The sequence below is a fragment of the Eretmochelys imbricata genome, chromosome 1, assembly GCF_965152235.1.
Source record: "Eretmochelys imbricata isolate rEreImb1 chromosome 1, rEreImb1.hap1, whole genome shotgun sequence".
Lineage (NCBI taxonomy): Eukaryota > Metazoa > Chordata > Testudines > Cheloniidae > Eretmochelys > Eretmochelys imbricata.
In genome coordinates this window covers 197,759,345-197,781,656 of record NC_135572.1, presented here as the reverse complement: position 1 = coordinate 197,781,656, position 22,312 = coordinate 197,759,345, and the positions used below count along the sequence as shown (strand labels likewise).

The 22,312-nt window shown below is 40.9% G+C and overlaps 1 protein-coding gene and 1 long non-coding RNA gene across 4 annotated transcripts in view; one reads left to right on the top strand and one right to left on the bottom strand.

The window, feature by feature from the left end:
- Positions 1–19,097, bottom strand: part of ZBTB11 (zinc finger and BTB domain containing 11) — a 30,687-nt gene extending 11,590 nt beyond the window's left edge. The window contains exons 1-8 of one of the 2 annotated variants that reach the window (XM_077821320.1): positions 18,405–19,097; positions 13,221–13,456; positions 11,382–11,613; positions 9,386–10,206; positions 4,307–4,486; positions 3,654–3,890; positions 2,644–2,788; positions 1,323–1,440 (exon numbers count right to left, since the gene is read on the bottom strand). In XM_077821320.1, coding sequence (XP_077677446.1) covers positions 1,323–1,440; positions 2,644–2,788; positions 3,654–3,890; positions 4,307–4,486; positions 9,386–10,206; positions 11,382–11,613; positions 13,221–13,456; positions 18,405–18,714 — 2,279 coding nt within the window. In that variant the 5' untranslated portion in view covers positions 18,715–19,097. The remainder of the gene's footprint in view (positions 1–1,322; positions 1,441–2,643; positions 2,789–3,653; positions 3,891–4,306; positions 4,487–9,385; positions 10,207–11,381; positions 11,614–13,220; positions 13,457–18,404) is intronic. The other variant, XM_077821310.1, reaches the window with a different exon arrangement.
- Positions 4,482–13,380, top strand: LOC144267412 (uncharacterized). 2 transcript variants are annotated; one of them, XR_013346617.1, is made up of 4 exons: positions 4,482–5,110; positions 7,180–7,314; positions 10,077–10,160; positions 13,262–13,380. It is a non-coding gene; the product is annotated as an uncharacterized LOC144267412 (long non-coding RNA). The 2 variants fall into 2 exon arrangements; XR_013346615.1 differs by having other exon boundaries at positions 4,482–7,314.
- Positions 19,098–22,312: the final 3,215 nt, after the last annotated feature.

Here is a 22,312-nt window from a genome sequence, read left to right as displayed (position 1 = left end):
AGAAAAGAGATCAGAAGGGTAGCCGTGTTTGCCGCTTTTACAGATCCGGACTAAGAGTCCTGTGGCACCTTATAGACTAACAGACGTATTAGATCACAAGCTTTCATGGGTGAATACCCACTTCATCACATGCATCCAACCAAGTGGGTATTCACCCATGAAAGCTTATGCTCCAGTATGTCTGTTAGTCTATAAGGTGCCACAAGACTCTTTGCCACTTTTATAGAAAAGAGAGAAGCTCTTAGACAAAGTTGTCAGAGAAGACGACCTTCTTCATCTGACAAACCACCTAGGGTGTGCCAGAGAGGATCCCCAGATGTGTAAAGGTTTGCCTAAGACAAACCCCAAACAACCGTATCTAAATAGAATCTGGGGTGAGGACAAGCATGATCAAGGTTAATATTAATCAAGCCTTTCATCTCCAATATATAGAATCATAGGACTGGAAGGGACCTCGTGGCAGGATGAAATATTATCTAGACGACCCCTGGCAGGCATTTGTCTAACCTGCTCTTAAAAATCTCCAATAATGGAGATTCCACAATGTCCCTAGACAATTTACTCCAGTGCTTAACCACTATGAGAGTTAGGAAGTTTTTCCTGATGTCCAACCTAAGCTACCCTTGCTACAATTTTAGCTCATTGCTTCTTGTCCTATCCTCAGATGTTACAAAATTTTTTTTCTCTCTCTTCCTTGTAATTTTTATGTCAGTGGTCTCCAAACTGTGAGGGGAACTCCACTAGGGGGGCGCAGCAGGGCCCGGGCCAGCCCCAGCGCAGAGCAGGGAAGGAGCGCCACCCAGCCCTGCTCTCCCCTCACCTCTGCTCCAGCCCTGCCCCCAGTTTGGGTCCCAACCGCATGCTCCTGGTCCCCAGCTGCCGGCCGTGGGCCCCCGGCTCCCAGAAATGGACACAATACTCCAGTGAGGCTGTATCAGTGCAGAGTAAAGCGGAAGAATTACTTCTTGTGGCTTGCTTACAATGCTCCTGTTACTACATCCCAGAATGATGTTTGCTTTTTTTGCAACATCAACCATGCAACATCAACTCATATTTAGCTTGTGATCTATTATGACCCCAGACACCTTTTTGCAGTACTCCTTCCTAGACAGTCAATTCCCATTTTGCATGTGTGCAAATTGACTATTCCTTCCTAAGAGGAGTACTTTGCATTTGTCCTTATATGAATTTCACAAGTGCATTTTCCACCCCAGTGCTTAACATATTTTATTCTAAATAATTCCATGTGACCAACTGCAGCATGAGAGACAAGTAAAACTATCTTTAATAATCCAGGGACTTAAAGGTCAATTTATACTCACTGAGTACACTGATAGCCACGAATTTCAGGCTTTGGCTGGTGTTTCTTTATGTGCTTACTAAGTCCTGAGGCTCTATGAAAAGACTTCCCACAAATGGAGCAAAGATACTTGGATTCTCCTGTAAACAGAACAACAACAACAAAAAAGTACTTTAAAAGGCTAAGTCTCCTATCTGAGCCCCAACTCTCTGCAGTGCTTTAAAGGGAGTATATAACTTTTACAGAATTCATCTGAAGTACTCAGAGCTTTATTACTACAGGAAGAGGAAAGTTTAATTATATACACTTGGAATCTAGTTGGGATTTTCAAGAATATTCTTTACATGCTGGTATAATCTTGGATAATATTGCTGTACATATTTGAAGAAGAAGCTGAGTCACAACTTTAAACTACTGTATCATAAGATACTTAAAATGGTTCAGACAAAAATCTCATAGCCTTTAATTATAATTTGTTCTTAACTTAACTCTGAACAATCTTAAAAAAACAAAAAACAAACAATTTACTGCTGAAGAAATAGATTGCAAACAGTCAGAGCACAGCATCTGCAGCAACTTTAGTAATAGTTCAGCATACATGAATGGGGGGCACGGGAAGAGAAATCAGACCTTGGATCTATGGGAGGCTACCTTAACAGGAAATTCCCAGATCCTATCAGGCTGTTCTTGAATACTAGACTGCCAAAAGGATATTTGTAAGAAGGTATGTAGAAACCCTTCTATTTTCTGGAACCTAAAACTGCATTGTAAAGGAAAACAATCTTTTGTACCCAATTCTTAATACATCACACTCCAGGAAATAAAAATGCACAGGACTTCAAGATATTAAGCTACCTTAAAATACCTAAAGTTCACACTAAACTATTATACTGTCATATCTCACATTCTCTTTTCACCCTCAAGCTTTCCTATCAGTTCCTTATATCTGTGAACTCATTAATTTCACATGTTCTTATACAAGTCCTCTATTCCTTAGTTAAGGGGATGGCTATTGCAACGTGGTGGCTCCTTGTGGAGTGAAGCTGGAGAGAACATTTAAATTGGGGCAAAAGCCTCAGAACTCCAGTGGAATGAAGATGGCTTTTTTGACAAGGCATGAAACTCCCAGATCATAAGCATAAAGTCACATGCAGACAAACACTGCCAGAACATTGGGGAAACTAGTGTAAATCACAATGAGTAAAGAGTGAAGTGCTAGAAAATAATTTACACTTCAATTATCTACAGAAGTCAACAGAGTTAATGGATTAACTTTTATGTTCCCCGAAGTATTTATCACCATACCATGGTTCTCATTACTCCCACTCTTGCCCACTGTTTACCTGTGTGAATGCTCATATGTTCCTGAAGACTCCGTTTTGTGACAAAAGACTTTTCACACAAGTCACATTTGAACTGCTTCTGTGTCTCATGGAGAGCCAGATGCATTTTTAATCCATGCTTGTAGGTAAATGCCTTTCCACAGACCTATGAAGAAAAAACTCAGTTGGATAAAGTATACAAGATCACATAAATCTTAAAATTTACAAGTCATTGAGACAAAGACAGTATTGCATCTCATCATAAATTTTTCAGAGCATAAATGTTACCTTCTCTTCAAATATAATGTAAAAAAAGTATGCTACTTGGGAAACCTAGCTGATCATGCTTGTGGCTTTGTGTCAGCAGGAAACCACTGTACAAACTGCAAAAAAAATTTCTGTCCTTAACATTGTGGTTATTTTGCCTTATTTCTTGTTGCAGACATAGCCATAGGCATATTTGGGCAAAGGCCACTTTCCCAGATAAGTATGGAACGTTGAGGTAGTTGTCATTCAAACCACCATCACACCATATGAAATGTTTGTAACATGACATGCTGTTCCACCTAAGCAGTCAGGATGGGTTAGCATATCAAACGGAGAACAAAGGAAAACCCAAGACTAGTACTAGTAAATCACTGGATGGGCGCTCCTCCATTTGAATCAACACAGAACCAACTTCCAAGTCAGGGGTTGCATGGCATTGTGCTGCTGGAGATGTCATCTTTGGATACATCATAAAAACAGAGATCCTGACTATTTATAATGAAAAATCCCAAGACATTGTCTTGGGAGAAGGGGCATTAACTCTAGTGTTCCAGCCAAATTCCAATTTGGGAAATTACATTCCCTCTAATTCCTCTTCAATCTCAGATTATATTTAAATCAAAGTTCTTACATTACTTATTTTTCACACAAGCACTGTGAAGTGATTAAGATTAACCTAGGTTGTAAGGTGCAGTGTAGTTACTCGTGAATCAAGAAGTCATTTCAAATTTCTAAGACATCAGGAAAGGATGTATTTTCTTTACCTTGCATGCATGTGGCTTTACACCTGTATGTTTGAGCATATGTATTCTGAGAGCGTAGAGCTTGGGTAGAGTTCTTCCACATATATCACATATAAACTCCCGCTTAGTTCTGCCTTTCACTACTGACGCTCCCGTCTCTTCTATACTAGCAGTTGCAGTGCTCACTTCATTTTTTCGGGTATGTCGAACAAGGTGGGCACGCAGAGAGGCACCATACTGGAACTCTTTTTTACATAGCTAGGAAAGAAAATACATGGAGCTATAATGTGCATTATTTTCTTAAATTATTTCAAAACTGTTGAATTATCTTATTTTAAGAAACCTTTGAATAAAAGTTTCACATTTGTAAATAAAACATAAAATCACAGTAATATGATTAGCTACTCTATAAATCCAGCTATTAAAACTATAAATATGCATTACATCTCAACTTACTTTCAGGTAAGGTTCTTAATTTATTAGTTGTAAATATTAAAATAGTGCAGAGGCAACTACTGGCAGAAGCAGCTTTGCATTGGACCAGTTCCCAATAACATTCACTTCCAGACTTTTCTAAATCCATAAGACAAAAATAAATGTATGTGCTAATAGCAACATTAAGAGCAATTACCAACTCAGAGGAATTTTTGAAAAATTTACAAAGACAAACTTACCGGGCATTTATAATCTTTAGTTCTTTCATGTTTCAGTGTATGCATTATAAGCGAATAACGCCTCTGAAAAACCATCCCACATTCAGTGCATTTGATCTGAGCTTCCACTTCACTGTTCTCTGTGATATCTCTTTTGGGCTGCTTCATCTTCTTCCCTCTTTGCACTAACTTCATGGCAACCTAATTGGAAAACAATGATAGTTTCTAATAAAAAGTACTACGTTCTTTCAGTCTCACGCTTGCTTTTAAGCATCAACCTTCATTACTTTTAATATTACTATATAAGAGCTAGATATTATTACATTGGCAGTAACTACTTTAGTGTTAACAAATTGCTCTAAGTTTCTAGTACCTGTTTAAAAGCAAACTGAACCCACAACGATACTGCAGACCGTATGTTAAGAACAATGTTTTACCATAAACTGGATGCCACCTTAGTAAAATCTAGATAGAAGGTTCAATATCTGAGTTTTCAGTGCACATGCCTGCTTTGAAAAAGTGATTATTACAAATCAGAAATCTTTTGTTTTAGGAAAACCAAGTGACAGAGAACACAGCTTCCTCCACTTCAAGTGACCGTCTCCTCTGTTTCAGATGGAGTCAGCAAAATTATGTTCTTCACTCAAGTTCCCTTCTCAGTGTTTTTGCTTGCTTTTCTAAAACAAAATAGCCAGCTAAACCAGCTGGGCTAGTTTATTTTTACCAATCACTTAAAGAAAAGCTCTGTTTGAGAGATAGTAAGAAATACAAGACAGCTCCTGAAATTCTTCTTACTCTCATTCTCCCAGTAGTAGTAAAGTCTAGGTAAGTATCACAAGTAAACTAGCTGAGAGACTGTCTCAGGACAGACTGTGCTCCGGTTTCTTTTCCTGAACTCTTTGCTGTCTGTGCAAATCCACATCTCTACCTAAATATGGGGCACATTCCATGGCTGAGAACATCAATCCTCCCAGTTCAATTTCAGCCTGAAGCAGATTAGCAGTTATCTCAATGGTGGAAACCCCTTTATGTCCACGTTTATATTTTAGGAGTCAGCCCAATGCAGCTACACTTAATACTAGCTACCAATTGCTAAACAGGGGCTATTACATTCTGTAGACAAGTCTCTGGAATGAAACTCCAGCACAGGCTGTGTTTTAAGAGAAAGTGTGATTCAAGTCTATGTATTGCCTCTGGCTTTTGAGAAGGAGAACAGCAGTGTGACAAAGGCAGACCCGCTAAGTTTTTCAGCTGGTTAGTTTTTGGGTGAGGACAGATTGCTTGATTCACAAATAGTTATATGAAATATATGTTTAATACTTAATAAGAATGCCTAGTATAATAGAACAGGCACTTAAAAAAAATCAAATGCATAATCTGCTAGACCATAGTGTATGGGTGAACTGTCAGAGGGTCAGAATGCGTTAAAAATATGGCAAGGCAATATGCTGATAATCTCCAGACAGCAAAGAGACATGTGGAATAGAAGAAGTTGAGTCTATGCCTGCTATGTGATGGTTCACAGGTCAGTAGGTCAGGTGTACAAAGATAGTCTGTAGTCCATGAGAAATGTGGAGTAGTGAGGATAGAGGAAACTGGAGCAAGGTGGGTGGAGAAACTAGGACTGTCAATGAATCGCAGTTAACTCACGCGATTAACAAAAAAATTATTTGCAATTAATCAGTTTTAATTGCATTGTTAAACAATAGATTATTAACTGAAATTTATTAAATATTTTGGAGTTTTTCTACATTTTCAAATATATTGATTTTAATTACAACACAGAATAAAAAGTGTACTGTGCTCACTTTATTTTTATTACAAATATTTGCACCGTAAAAATGAAATGGTATTTTTCAATTCACTGCACTACAGTACCTGTATGAGATCTCTTTATCATGAAAGTGGAACTTACAAATGTAGATTTTAGTGTTACATAACTTAAAAATAATGTAAAACTTTAGAGCCTACAAGTCTGCTCAGTCCTACTTCTTGTCAGCCAATTACTAAGACAAACAAGTTTGTTTATATTTATGGGAGATAATGCTGCCCATTTCTTATTTACAATGTCACCTGAAAGTGAGAATAGGTGTTCGCATTGTGCTCTTCTAGCCGGCATTGCAAGGTATGCTAAACATTAGTATGTCCCTTCATGCTTTGGCCACCATTCCAGAGGAAGCTTCCCATGCCGATGACAGTTGTTTAAAAATAATGTGTTAATTAAATTTGGGTCCCGAACTCCTTGGGGAAGAATTGTGTCTCCTGTTCTGTTTTACCCTCATTCTGCCATATATTTCATGCTATAGCAGTCTCAGATGATGACCCCGCACATGTTGTTCATTTTAAGAACACTTTTGCTGCAGATTTGCCAAAATGCAGATTTCCTCTGCTGTCAGTAAATATCTGCGAAACCCACTAGCAAAGTATAGCTGCTGCACAAGAAGGATAACAACCTCCTACTGCTACCACCACAGTTATTCTACTAGCTCAAGTGGCAGAGGACTGGGCTGTGGATCTTAAGGTTTCAATCCTATTGATGACTCATGTGGGGGTGGACTATGGTTCCATCTGATGAATTTTTTTTTCCAGTTTGCTCTTCTTAAACACTTAGGCACTCAAGTACAAAGAAGTCTATATTAAAAGTATGTTTAAAAAACTGCAAATTAAAACACTTGAGTTAGGAAATACCAGAATTAAGGTTGCACATACAATCTTAATTTGGCCCCCTTGTGCATATGCATTTTTGATAGTCTTTAATTAAATTACATGATCACATACTACTTTTTCCCCAAGACCCTTGTCTCATTCAGTGCACAGGACAGACTGCTCAGAAAAAGAATCAGAGCTGTGTAGTGAACGAAACTGTTGTCTGTATGACTCCCCATTTGTTACAGAATTTGGAAGGGCTGAATCGTGAATGTGGCATGGGACTGAAGGAAGAGAGGATGGTCTTATGATTAAGGCAACTGAATGTTGCCTAGGAAAATTGGAATCTATCCCTGCTTCTACCAGTTTCTATGTGATGCTAGGTAAGTCACTTAAACCAAACGTGTCAGGTTTTCACTGTCCCATATTCTGGGTGTTTAACTTGACACAAATGGGGCCAGATTTTCAAAAGAGCTTAGCATTCACAGTTGCAAGTGAAATAAATGGGAACTATGCTTGAAAATTGAAAAGTCTTAAAAAAAAAAAAATTAAAAAAAAAATCAGTCCCCAAGTGTCTCAAGGCATTCAAAATTATGGGACACTTTTGACTGAGTAGGCTTTAACCTCCATGTCTTAGTTCCCCAACTGTTATATGGGAATAATACCACCACTTCACTTCAGAGATGTTGTTAAGATAAATTCATTAGTGTTTGTGAAGCACTTAGATACTACAGTGAGAGCTTCTATAGAAAAGCCCCAAGGGAAATTAATAATTCTGTATCCAATGCAGCATTTAGATGGTGCGTGGTAAATAAGATCTTGGGATGCAAATTTTATTAAAAGAAATATTGAATTCAGTAAAAGCCGTCCATCCTGTGCTCTTTAAGAGAGGCAGTGGGTCCTGTGGAAAAAAAATGCATGTGACTATGTAATTGAAGACTGTATCATAATACATACACACAAAAGGGTTGAATTAAGGTTGCCCATACAACCTTAATTTTGTCATTTCCTAATATGAGCGCTCAACTTTGCAACCTTAGAAGTTCTTCACTCAATTTCTTATGTAATCTATAAGTAGAATTGTCCCAATCTGCAAGCTTAATAGCAAGGTTGGCAATGCTCTGATTTAGGGCCACATTTAAGAACTACACAGTGATGCAACTAACAGTCTCAGACCTTTTCTCTCCTAAAATATACTTTATTTTCAAGCCTCCAAAATTTGGAGACTCATTGGTAAAATGGTCAGATGCATTTAAATAGCTGGCTTTCCCCACCCACATATACACACCCCATCTAAAAATCTCTGTTTAAGGGAGCGCACACACCTGCAATTATGGCATAAAAAGGCACCAAAAATTACTTAAAATGAGCTGAATATTTTGAGTATATAAGATATATACTTCTATGTGCTGGAGCAACAGTAAATCTAAGACAAGGGTTCTCACAAGAAATTTTTTGGTGGCATTAGAATGTGGCCACCAACTCTTGCTGGTGGCCGCTCTGACAATTTTTCCTAAAATATTTAATTAACTTTAGGAAAAACAAATAAATATGCACATATCCATGTCCAAATCATTGTAATTTATTTATGTAGGGTTTTTTTTCCAGACTCAATAATAAAAATAATGTACAATTGTCTCTATTCTTTACTGGACCTAAACAGAATAGAAATAAAATAAAGTGCTTTGAATGTTTTTCTCTTTTTTGTTGTTGTTTCTTCTGTTTTTAGACTTGCTAGCTAGTAAGTCTGCTCCTGTGAAAACTGATATTTGTAGGTTTGTTAATATCGCTTTTCACAGCAGACTTACTCAGCCCTGGCAAGCCGGGGGGAAAAATTAAGCTCTGAATGGAGGTGTGTGTAGGGAGGCAGCAGGGGGCCCTGTGCGATAGGGGGTGGTGGGCGAGGGTGGGGCTAGAGCCTGAAGCCTGGCAGCTGGAACCAGAAGCCCCATGGCCAGAGCCTGCCGCCCAAAGCCCCAGGGCTAAAGCCAGAAGCCCAAGCCCCATTGCCTCTGGGAAAGGAGGGAAAAACTCACACTGGCTGCCTGCTCCTCTAGTGTTTGTGGCTCCAGAGGGGGGCAGGGCCCAACCCCTACTGGTGGCCCCAGGGAAGGGGTGAATGCTTTGCCCCCCTCCTCCCCAGTCACTGCCCACGAGGTTGTGGCGGCAAGAAAAACCCTTGGTGGCCGCATTTGTGAAACGCCGACTAAGATCACCAGACTGCAAGAAATCTGGATATTGGTTGTTTTCACACAAATATCTGTCACATGTATTAGCAATTATTTTTATTTACACTAATGTTGTATTAACACTAAATAATATTTATCTGTCCAAGGTGTTGCTTAGAAGTTAAATGAAAGTGGTCTTTTTACATTATTTTGGAAAAAAAAAAAAAAAGATTTTCTTCCACTGAAAACCAGAGTATGGTTCTAAGAAAAAAGATATTTCTCATACCTGCTGTATTGCTGATTTGGGGTTTGTCTTCCTATTCTGCAGCTTTTTCTCAATTCCCCTGTGCAATCTGATATATCCACCCTCACTAACAGAACGCTGACGAAGTTTGCTTTTATAAGTATCATCTTGGCTGCAGACGATGCTCTCAAGTTGTGACACTGGAGTGCCCTCCGAATTACATGGCCTGCCACGTTTTTGCTTAAGTGCTTCTAAAGACTCTTCGGAAGTGATTTCTGCCTTTGCTGTGCTGCTCTCATTTTGATCGGCCTCAACTTCTGTCGCAGCGCATGTTTCCATCTCCTCTGCCACCGGAGGCTCAGACTGCATGACAGAAACAATGTTATTTGCAATGCTCTGTACCATTTCTATTTTTATTTCATTTCCAGTTGTTTCACTATAAACAGATTGTACTGTAGGCTCAGTTATATCCCCTGTAGGCTCTGAAGTCTGAGGGTCAGACTGCAGTGCTATTGCCTCCTCTTGTCCAGTACTGGGAGATGCTCCATTCATAGTTGCTACTACTTCACTGTTTACCACTTCCGTAGGTAAAGGCTGTTCAGCACTATCCACAGGCTGTGTTTCAACTGCATTCTGCTCCGGTAAACTCTGTGTAGACTCTACAGTGTGAATATTTCCCTTTTGGTACACTGTGATTTGTTTATCTTCCATCTGTTTGTGCACATTTTCACAGATTTCCAAGACCTCTGACATGAAGAGATGCCGGGCTAGCATGGCAACTTCTGCCATGCTACAGAAGTCAAAAGTTAACACTGAGGTATAAGCAAATTCCAGTAAAGGAAGGAAACTTGTCTTGCAAAAACCTGTATGGAGTAATACAAGAAGTGAGATTATAGAAAACAAATAGAGATCACCAAATTGTTCCAAGCTAATCCGTAATGGACACCCCTTAATTTGGATGGGTCTCTGCTTTAGAGTAATGTCTATCAGCTAGCTGATGCAGCAGCTGCATATGGTTTCAATTAGTATCTCACTCATAGCAGAAGTGTTCTCCCAGCATGGAAGCCTGCAGATTCAAACACACTAGGATCACAATATTAAAATACAACTGAGGCAGTTCTCAACGAAGTTTTTTTTAAACTGCTTCTAAATAAAGTTTGGTACTGCTACCCTTTCTGAAATAGAAATCCTGGCCCTAAATTAATTGGTATCTTCTTGCTTTTCTTGCATGAAGGAAAAAGTGTAGGAGGAGTAAGATTAAAACTGATGTAGTAGAGGATTGAAGAAAGAGGAGAGAAAAGAGAGAGACTTATAGGGGTTCAAGAGACTTATAGAGACTAACTTATTTTAAAATGTATATTTTTCCAACCACAATTATGAGAACCACTGTAACTTACCTTTGGGCAGCTTCTGGACTATCATGCTAAAAGTCAATTTGTTCATCCATCTAAACTACAGAAGGATAGGAATTGGAGAGGAAACAAGAAGAAAGGCCAGTACTAGTAGACCAACATACCAAGCATTCACCCATGTGCTATATACAATAACTTCTGTCATGAAAACACAGTTTTTGAAGCTTTATTAATATTCTCCTGGCTTCAAGAGACTTGAAGGGTCAAATTTTCTGCTGCCTATAGTTGTATAACATGGCCACTTGACCAAAAGCGTTTGCTCAGGCAAAAGAACTCTTCCAGAAGATAATAAACATTCCTTTATGTATTCAAGCATTTGCCTGCTTTTAAAGGCAATAAACCAATATGAAGAATGAACACAACTAAGCAGATTAAAAAATAATTATTCAAAGCCTACACAAGAATTATTGGCTGATATTCTATGGCCTGTGTTATGCATAACGTCAGACTATATGATCACAATGGTTTCTTCTATCATAAAATCCAAAAAACCCACATCATTTCTAAATCAAGAAGTGAGCTCAAATACTCAGTCTTCTTACATATTCAGAAGCTACTACACCATATTCACTAAGCCATACTTAACATTTTCTGCTTAAAATCTTTTGAAGTTAGAGCCTATTTACCTGAAAGATCCACTACTGCTTCATGACTGGACACAGCTCCCTTTTCGATGAAAAGCTCCCGGAAGTACTCACTATTGGCTGCCAAGACAGATTTGTGTGCTTTGTACTCTTCTCCTTCAATCAACAGAGTAACATCACAGAACTGATTGGAAAGCCTCTGTTGGTTCAGTTGGTTTAAAACTGACAGAGAATGTTTTGAAGAAGACTGCTTCACAAGGCCTTTACTATCAACCTGCCATAAACAAATCCATTACAAAGAGTTGCTTTATATTTATCTTTTTAAGCATTCATACTGAGCACTAGACATTTCTTCTTATCTGAAAAAAAGACAGGGTGGATAAAAATGAATTATTTAAAAAAAAAAACAAAAAAATTGATTTTTTTAAATTTCAATCAGATTTTGTTGATGAAATGCTTTTTGAGGAAAAAACTTATCTAAAGATAGTTTTAATTAAGATACATTATAGCTCAAATATATCTCATCATGGAACAGGGATTATAAATTCTAATTGTATAGTATGAGACAATATATTCGTGTAATGTTTAAGAAAAGTTTTGTAAATGAATTCCAATAGTTCATGGATTAGGGACCCAATCTTATGGGGTTCCACAGGCTTCTGTATAGATTATTTAGATTAATCTTTCCATCTACCCAATGGGACTCAGTCTAGAAGATACCATCAGAGATGCTTAGTTTTGCAGTTCTCAAACTGTGGATTTGTGCCTCCAGAGATAACATGCTTGTTAACAGCAAAAATGTTTTTACATACATACATAAATAAATAGAAGTGAGAAATAACAGACCTCAACTCTATTGTCCCTCTGCAAATTTGTGTGCACAGAGTCAATCCCTTACCTCTCTCTAAAAGCGCAAAGTTTCAAAAAGTTCAACGAACAGAAGATTGTTGGGGGCTAAAAAGACATGGACAAGTGGAAGAAGTCTGGAGATAAATGTGAGACGTGAAGGACATATGCTTGTTTTGTTAAAATATTATGTGTTTGCTGTTGAAGAAAAAAAATCCAGAATACTTAACGTTGTTGTGTTACTTAAATAAAACAATTTAAATGTCTTTCTGGTGACATTCTCCTCCTAATACAGCGTGGCAAGAAAATCCTCCAAATATTTATGATTAACTTGTTGAATTGGAGATAGTTCACCATCCAATGACTTCATAAATACAGTATCTGCTTCAATTACCTTTGGTAAATGAAATAACCAAACAATGATTCATTTTCTGATATAGCTGTAAAAGCAATCTGAAAAGTTTTCAAAATAAATCACTGTTTAAAAATGTATAGTGTGTACCTTCTAAAAATGAAACCTACATCTATCTCTGAGTTGTGAAGAATATGTATTAAGGTTATAATAACCAAAAAGAATGCACTTTTACGTAGAAAACCATGATTAAGTCGAGTCCACCCTGAAAAAAGATCAGCTCATCTGAAAAAAGCAAGACTTTTAATTAATTATTTCAATTTGCTAACACTGTCCCTTTTAGACATTTATTTAAAGTTATACTCGCACAATGTGAAAACAGACAAAACGATAGAAACAAAGAAAAATATACAGAAATCAAAAAACTGTGGAACTTTTTTTTTTTTTTAAATTCCTACACACACAATCATTTGTGAAACAAAAATGAAGAGTAGGGCAACAGAAAAACAGATATTTGGACACTCAGTTTCTAAACATTGCAATATGCTCTATTTTACTTGAACATTCAGTGAAATTTAGTATCAGATCATATTGCACTAGTAAGAGCTATGATAAATAATAAGTTGATTAAGAGGGTTAAATTAACATCTTATAATTTTACAAGTAGATAAAATGCTACTTACAAATACAAGCTCATGTTTTGCTATTGGTTTCTTTTTCACAGGTTTTGGTGATGCAGCTGGGACTGATGCAGTGTTACTTAATTCATCATCTGTTTCATTACTGTCTTCATGAGATCTTGTGTCCAGTCCTAGTTCCTCCAGCATTTCAGAAGGATCTGACAGGGATCTAGAACGATCTAGCTTTTCCTGGCACTTACTACATTCTTTAATGTAATCTTTAACTTGCTTAAGAATACCTAAGGAAAAGTATTAATGAAAGCTTCATTAGTTAGTCATCTTTTTACGCTACACACGTGAGAAAGGGCAATCTGTCGTTTTACTGATGTATTACATCCATACTATTGTGTATTTATTGGGAAAAACAGGTCCAATTGTTTTTCTACACTTTCATTCTCTGGCTCCCGTTAGCCTATGTTTTCCCTTTCTAACTGAATATACATGACTACCATTATTGTATCCCAGCTGTTATCAGGAAATGAAGATGTACAACACCCTCCAGGATTGCCTGCATTATTTATAACTTATAAACATACCTCATCACCAGTACTGAATCCCCTCTTTTCACATAGCCAAATTCCATTTAACCAGGAAGATGAATCAATCACCAAGTCATTATTAAACCATTATCTCCACCAATGCTCCATTCTGTTGCCACACTACCAGGCTAGCTCAACCCAGTTTGTAAAGCCAGAAATAGCCCAAAAATTATAAAAAAAAAAAAAAAATCTTTGTAATGAATAAGTCATTTAAAGGGAAAATATCTAGAGCTGGCCTAAAAATGGAAAGAGGTGGGGATGGGAATTCTTGAAAATGTTGTCAGTTTTTTTGGTTGCCATTTTACATCAAAACTAAATTTGCAAAATTTCAGCCAACTCTAATAAAATATCACAAACCATATGGAAAGAAGTTTACTCCCTACTTCACATAGTTTTCACTGGGACAAGAATAGTCTTAGACACTTCTTCAGAACCCTAGCTTTTGTTGCATTTATGTCAGATTAATTTAAAGAAAGTCTGCCCATTGGTTAGAACAGCACAAAAGCATTCAAAGATTCCTGAATTATACTTTCACCTGTCTGCAACTCACTGTTCCTCATACATCCCAATGATAAAATACCACATTAGACAGTTCACAAGTATGCAGGTGCCTGACAGACATGTATGTTGCTGATGTCAAAGTTAAGGTTTTATTACAGTGTGAGGGTAAAGAACATAGCGTCTGAATTGTATAACTGTCAAAATGTTGAAGGTATATGGAGATGGTCAGTGAAATGATTAATGTGATGTATGAGGTTCAAGGTATGTTAAAAGAGGATAACTGTGTAAGTGGCCATTTTCATTGCTTTTAAGGGCTTTAGTGACTGGATGTTCTTTCCATTTAATCAACTGATTATTAACAGTTCGTTCATGGTGGAAGTACTGAAGATTATTAGACTTATTAGGTCAAACATCATTCCAGAAGGACTTGTGCATGATTGCTTCTTCCAATCTTACATTTATGTATCATTTAATTCCAAAGGAACCTAGCTTTACAACCTATGACACTGATCCTGCAACTGGCACTATGCATGTGGACCCATGTCCACATGGATACTTGTTGAAATTAATGAGGCTCCATGTGAGTTTAGGGCATCTGGGTGTAAACTATTCCCAATACTTCAACACCTGCAGCTGAGATGAGGCACCTGAATTAACAGTACTTAGATTTAAATGTCTTAGGGCAGCTCCCAAGGCATTCTCATTACTTAAATACATCGCTCAAGGCTCTGAAAAATATTGTGCCCTGTGCGACATAGTTAGGCTGACTTAGCCCCCAACTCTAGATGCAGCTAGGTTGACAGATGGACTCTTCTGTCAACCTAGCGACTGCCTTTAGAGGGGGTGGATCTACTGTGCAGTTGTACCACTGTAGCACTCGTAGTGTAAACATACTCACAGTCTTCAATTCAAATTAATTTCTCCCGCTAGTGCAAAAAGAGAACCTGTGCCTGCTGACTTCAGAAGATCATGATGCAAAACCCAACTGTTTATGACAGGCCCAAAACTTGGGTAACTCAGAGTTAAGGTTGATGGGCAATCCTTCATACCCTTCCAGAATGTCAAATGTATGTATACTTAAGCCTGTGAACCAGGAAATACAGATTTCAGGCACATCCCAGCCCTGCCCCTCCCGAGCTAGTGATAGTCACTGAAAATTAACTGTAAGAATGCTTCATCCAAAGCTGTCCCATAATAAACAGATACGAGGAATGACTAAGCATTATTATTTCTATGGTAGTACTATCTAGGCATGGACCAAAATCCACCGTGCTAGTCACTGTACAAAAACAGAAAAATAGATGGACCAAGAGTTAACGGTGACCAGATATTCAACAAAATTAATATTAATAACAAGGGGCGTAAGCCAAAACCGGGAAAGAACAGGTTAAAAACTATTTAGAGAAGTTGGATATATTTAAGCCAGAAGGGCTAGATGAAATTCATCCCAGAGTACTTAAGGAAGTAGTTGAAGCAATCTCGGAAATGTTAGCAATTATCTTCAAGAACTCATGGAGGATGGGTGAGGTCCCAAAGGCAAACCTAATATCCATCTTTAAAAAGGGGAACAAAGAGGACCTGCGGAATTATAGATGAGCCAGCCTAACTTTCATACCTGGAAAGATACTGGAACAAGTTATCAAACCACCATGTTATAAGCATCTAGATGATAATAGGGTTATAAGGAAGAGCCAACATGGATTTGTCAAGAACAAATCAAGCCAACCAAACTAATTTCTTTCTAGGTCTTTCCTCCCTGGCCTATTGAAAGTGGGTGAGGGGTCAAGAGAAGGGGAGAGAAGCAGTAGACACGACATATCTTGATTTTACTAATGTTTTAAACACATATGACACTCTCATAAGCAAACTAGGGAAACGTGGTCTAATTGAAAGACTGTACTCAAACAGTATTTATCAATGGTTCACTGTCAAACTTGATAGGCATATATAGTGGGATTCCACAGTGGTCAGTCTTGGATCTGGTACTATTCAATGTTTTCATTAATGACTTTGGATAATGGAGTGGAGAGTATGCCAATAAAATCTGTGGATGACACCAGACTGGGAGAGGTTACAACTACTTTGGACAGTGGCTTGACCCCGCTCCTGCCAGGGTGCTAGGTCAGGGGAGGCACCACATGGCTTGGCCCCGCTCCAGCGCGCCTATTCCAAGATCTGTTTCTAGAGTGGTAACAGCTAATGTAGACTCCATCATTTTGTATGTACAGTTGGGATTATGTTTTCTATGTTCATTACTCTGCATTTATCCATATTGAATTTCATTTGCTGTTTTGTTGCCCAGTCACCCAGTTTTATGAGATCCCTTTGTAACTCTTCGCCGTCAGCTTTGGACTTAACTATCTTGAATAATTTTGTATTATCTACAAACTTTGCAACCTTCACGATTTATCCCTTTTTCCAGATTATTTATGAATATGTTGAATACAACCGGCCCCAGTGCAGCTCCTTGCAGGACCCTTTGCTCGTTTCTTCTCTCCACTGTGAAAACTAATCATTTATTCCTATCCTTTGTCTCCTATCTTCCTTCCCTCTTACTCATCACTGCCTGCTTTGCTTAAGAGCCTTTGATGAGGGACTTTGTCAAAAGCTTTCAGAAAGCCCAGGTACACTATATCCAGTGGATTCCCCCTTGTTCACATTTGCTGACCCCCTCAAAGAATTCTATGGGATTGGTGAGGCATGATTTCCCTTCAAAAAAGCTTTTTTGACTCTTCCCCAACATATCATTTTCATCTATGTGTCTGATAATTCTATTCTTTATTATAGTTTCAACCAATTAGCCCTGTCCTGAAGTTAAGCTTGCTGGCCTGTAATTGCCAAGATCACCTCTAGAACATTTTAAAAAATTGGTGTTACATTAGCTAGTCTCAGGTCACCAGGTGCAGAGGTTGATTTAAGTAATAGCTTATATACCACAGTTAATTGTTCGGCAATTTCATATGCAAGTTCCTTTGGCACTCTTTGTTGAATACTATCAGGTTCGGGACCTTTTACTATTTACTAATTTGTTCTAAAACCTTCTGAGGAATTGACCTAGATTGAGGTGTCAATAAAGATCAGTTACCGAAAAAGAATGAATCAGTCACGGAAATCTCCCTCACATCCTCTTTAGTGAAATCCGATGCAAAAATCTGTTTTGCCGCTCAACAATAGCCTTGTCTTTCTTGAGTCCCCCTTTAATACCTCAAAAAGAAAAGGAGTACTTGTGGCACCTTAGAGACTACCCAATTTATTTGAGCATAAGCTTTTGTGAGCTACAGCATCCGATGAAGTGAACTGTAGCTCACGAAAGCTTATGCTCAAATAAATTGGTTAGTCTTTAAGGTGCCACAAGTACTCCTTTTCTTTTTGCGAATACAGACTAACACGGCTGCTATTCTGAAACCTGTTTAATACCTCAATCATCCATTGGCCCCACTGACTGTTTGACAAGCATCCTGCTTCTAATGTAGTTAACATGCTAGTAACGAGAAAAGGAGTACTTGTGGCACCTTAGAGACTAACCAATTTATTTGAGCATGAGCTTTCGTGAGCTACAGCTCACTTCATCAGATGCTGTAGCTCACAAAAGCTTATGCTCAAATAAATTGGGTAGTCTCGAAGGTGCCACAAGTACTCCTTTTCTTTTTGCGAATACAGACTAACACGGCTGTTACTCTGAAACCATGCTAGTAACGGTGTAGCCAATTCCTGGCCCCTGCCTGACAGATGCCCCAGGCTCTGTGGCACACAGCTCACCAGGGCGCTCAGCTACTTGGGCTGGGGAGCACCGCTGGGGTTCGCACACACCCTCCAGGGATTGGCGGGCTCCCCAGCGGAGCCCCGCCCAAACACGCGGGCTGGCTCCCGCGGCCAGCTGCATATCGCGCCCCACCTACGCCATTGGGCGGGTTGCACGTGCGGCGGCAGAGCGAGGGAGCCGCGCAGGACCGTCCCCAGGTGCCCTTCTCCCCTGCCCATTTTCCCCGAGCGGGCTCAGCGCGCGGCTGCGAGAGATCGGCCCCGGCCGGGCGCCTCCCACCACGCGACCCCGCTCCCCACCTCCGGCTGCGGCGGGGCTGACCACGCCGCTGTCCCCGGGGCGGCCCCTCCCGGCCGGGGCGCGCGGACACGGGCCCCGCCTCACCTCTCCACCAGTATCGCTGCGAGAGCCCCTGCCAGGTCTGCAGGCGGGTGCGGTGGGCGCCGTCCGGGCCGAGGTGGGCGGCGCGGATGAGGCGGGCGCGGCGCTCGGCCTGCAGCACCACCTCGAGCTCGGCGAAGCGCTGCTGGTCCCGCTGCCGCCGCTGGTAGTAGAGGGTCCCGTCGCGCACCACGTAGCAGGCGGCCGCCTTGCGGATCTTGCGCTTGGCGTTACCCTCAGTGCCGGGCGCGTAGGGCTCCCGCTCGTTGGTCAGGTAGCGCAGGATGGCCAGGTAGCTCTCCTCGCTGGACATGGCGCCGCCGGGCTGGGCGGGACCGGCTCCGCGGGTGCCGGGGGCGACGGGGCCCCTGCCGAGCCAGGCCCCCGCTTTTCTCCGCGGGGCGCCTCAGCCGCGCGCCCCGGGTAGGGGCAGCTGGGCCCCCGCCTCCGCACCCAGCCCCTAGGGAGCTGTGGGGTGTCTCCGGCGCTCAGCGTAGGGGAGGGCCCTGGGGCGTCTCCCCGAGAGCTGGGGGGTCCCGTGGCCAGTCACTGAGGGGCGCCCCAGCCCCTCGGGCAGCGGGGGGCGCTACCAGGTGTCCGCGCGGCCGGGGGCCCGGCAGAGCATGCGCCGCTGGGGGGGGAGGGGGCGAGAGACGCAGATCCGCGGGTACGCGCTACGAGGCAACCTGGGCAGGCGGTGGGAGGCTGAAGGCAGCGGCCCCCCTGGGCAGCGGGTCCAGAGGGAGCTGGGCCCGGGGGGGAACTGGAGTTTCCCAGCCAGCGGCGGCGGGAGGGAGGGAGAAGCTCGGGCAGCAGCAACGGAAAGACAAAATGGCTGCTGCACAAACGGAAGTGAGGTCAGAAGCCTGAGCGCAGGGGAGGGGCTCAAGGAGGTAGCTGGGGCGGGGGTGCCTCGAGAGCGCAACGTGTATTGCGGGGCGCCATCTTGGAATCGGACGAAAGCGCCAAAGGGCTGAGGTTGGGACGTCGCCATTTTAGAACAGGGCAAGGAGTGCGCCGCTGAGTTCTGGTTGCTACTGTCTTAGAACACAGCGAAAAAGCGCTGAAGTGGGGTCGGAGCGCCGCCATCTTGAATTAGGGCAAAACCTCTCCTTAGCCTGGGAGGCGTAAATTACAGGAGCAGCCATCTTGAAATAGGGCAAAGCTCGTTTCGCCAAAATACTGAACTGCCCTTTATAGGCTCACTGAGTCCATCACCGACTCTCCCGTCTGTAAGGGGAGTGAGTGATGGCTGTGCGCAATTCATTTCCACTCAGCCTTGTGGCTGTGTTTGGTTATTTTCAGAGCGGTTGAGATCACGAAGCAACGCAATATTTTGGCGTTATGTACCACACCTCGTACATAAAAGCATCCCCCATTATGTTCAAATAGCACTGTAACCTTAAGTGAGGGTTGCCAGCCCCAAGCAATCAAAAATCATGAGATTTTAAAACATACATATTGTGTTCCTTATATTTGTCCTTTGATTGCTGAACCATTGCAACTGCAAGGGCTGTTTTTAAGGAAGCTACAATTTTCATGCAATCTCTTTGATTCCACAAGCTGGAGTTTAAAAGCACCAAATATTAAAGTAATAACAGTTGGCAATATTGCATGATGCAGAATGTGTTTACCAGCCCAACATGTCCTTGTGTCCCATTGCTCACCATCACACCAAAACCTTTTTTTTGGTGGTGGTTCTCAGTGATAGCTGCCAAAAGTGAAAAACCGGGTCCTTCACTCACTCCAGGTCTTTGACGGCACTTTGGCGGCTGGTCCTTCACTCGCTCTGGGTCTTTGGCAGCACTGAAGGATCCGCTGCCGAAGTCCCTGAGCGAGTGAAGGACCCGCCGCCGAAGACCTGGAGCGCCGCCGGGTGAGTAAAAATTGCCTAAAGTTAATCATGTGCTTGAGTGTTTTCTTGTTACAGCATTCAAAAGCTTTCCAGTTGCCTCACAGCACGCTGTCTGGTTCCTTGTATTCTTTAACAACCGGTTCTAAACCGGCTTCAAAATTTAACAACCGGTTCGCGCAAACTGGTGCGAACCGGCTCCAGCTCACCACTGATGGTTCTGAAAGTGATTTCAGGACCCATAACTAATCCCACAAAGCAGCAACGGTAAACTGTAGGATCACCTCTGTTAATATAATACCAGGAATTAAGGATTGGTGACAATCCTTGACCAGGGTAAAGGGATTTATATTATCAAATTATATTAAAAACTATTCTGGTAGTGGAAAGTCCAGTCGACTCCATAATTGTCTGTGGGTTTTTGTTGGTTTCATCTGGAGAAGCAGTAACCTCAGCAACTAGCAGACCAACTAAATTGTTGCTTTTTTCCAAAATAATTTTTAGCCGTAGGAACCAGAAGAACATTTGGAACTCGATTTTCATGTTATCTGGGGTTATCTATTCTAAAATAAAGTTTGCAAATTAAAACAAGGGAGACAAGGAAAGTGCCCAGTTTCTTAAAATCATTTGTATCTATGAAAGCAGAATATACAGCCAGTAATATGGTCCTGATCTTTCAATTGGATCTGCATTAATTGATCTTCGTTGCAATCTGGATGGAAACTAAAGAATCAAGATCTTTGTAAGAAACTCATTCAGGTGTGATACTTATTCAAGTATAAATCCTTTCAGCATTCCCAAAAATTGATTTGAAAGATCAATTATTTGCTGAGCGGAGGCTACAATCAAACTATGATCTGCATTTCTGAAATATCCATATCATCATGGGGTTCCACAAGCAGGGGTGCTGGAACAGTTTTTATAGTGGAGGTCCTGATCATGGAAACTATGTATTTGGTGTCTGTTATATCTACTTCAAGCCAGGGGGTGCAGCAGCACCCCCAACATCCCTAGTTCCAGTACCACTGTTCATTAGGATCAGTTCTCTCTCTGGTTCTTTTCAACATCTATATGTAAACACAGATGAACTGGTCAGACAACAAATACTCAAGTGCCAGCAATATGTAGATGACACACAGCTCTACCTATACTTCACCATACCACTACCACCAGGATGGTCAATATTTGAATGAGTTCAGCTCATGGATGAAGAACAACTGGCTGAAACTGAACCCAAGCAAAACAGAAGTGTTGCTGGTGGGCAGAGTAAAGTATTTTGAGGCATTTGCAGCCATGATACAGTCTTCTTTGATTCAAGGTTCACATCCACAGTTGGTCAATTCAGTCCATAGTCTAGGGGAACTCTTGGATTCCTCACTGATGCTGAGCCTTCACTTTGCAACAGTTGCAGGTAATACAAGACCTGGACTCAGTTATTCATGTTTTCATCATCTGTTTGCTATACTACAGCAATGTGATATAATTGGACATGAAATCTTCAGCACTTAGGAAACTCCAACTAGTACAAAATGCTGCCGTACATCTCCACAACACAGGCTACCGTGAGTGCATCATGCCTATTCTCAGTTCGCTACACCGCTTCCCATAAAATGTCATGTCCACCAAATAACAAATCATCCACTCAGTGTGCAGCGGCAGTCAAGAAAGCGAACAGAATGTTGGGAATCATTAAGAAAGGAATAGATAATAAGACAGAAAATATCATATTGCCTCTATATAAATCCATGGTATGCTCACATCTTGAATACTGCATGCAGATGTGGTCATCCCATCTCAAAAAAGATATATTGGAATTGGAAAAGGTTCAGGAAAGGGCAACAAAAATGATTAGGGGTATAGAACGGCTTCCATATGAAGAGAGATTAATCAGACTGGGACTTTTCAGCTTGGAAAAGAGACGATTAAGGGAGGATATGATTGAGGTCTATAAAATCATGACTGGTGTGGAGAAAGTAAATCAGGAGAAGAACTAGGGGTCACCAAATGTAATGAATAGGCAGCAGATTTAAAACAAACAAAAGGTAGTATTTCTTCACAC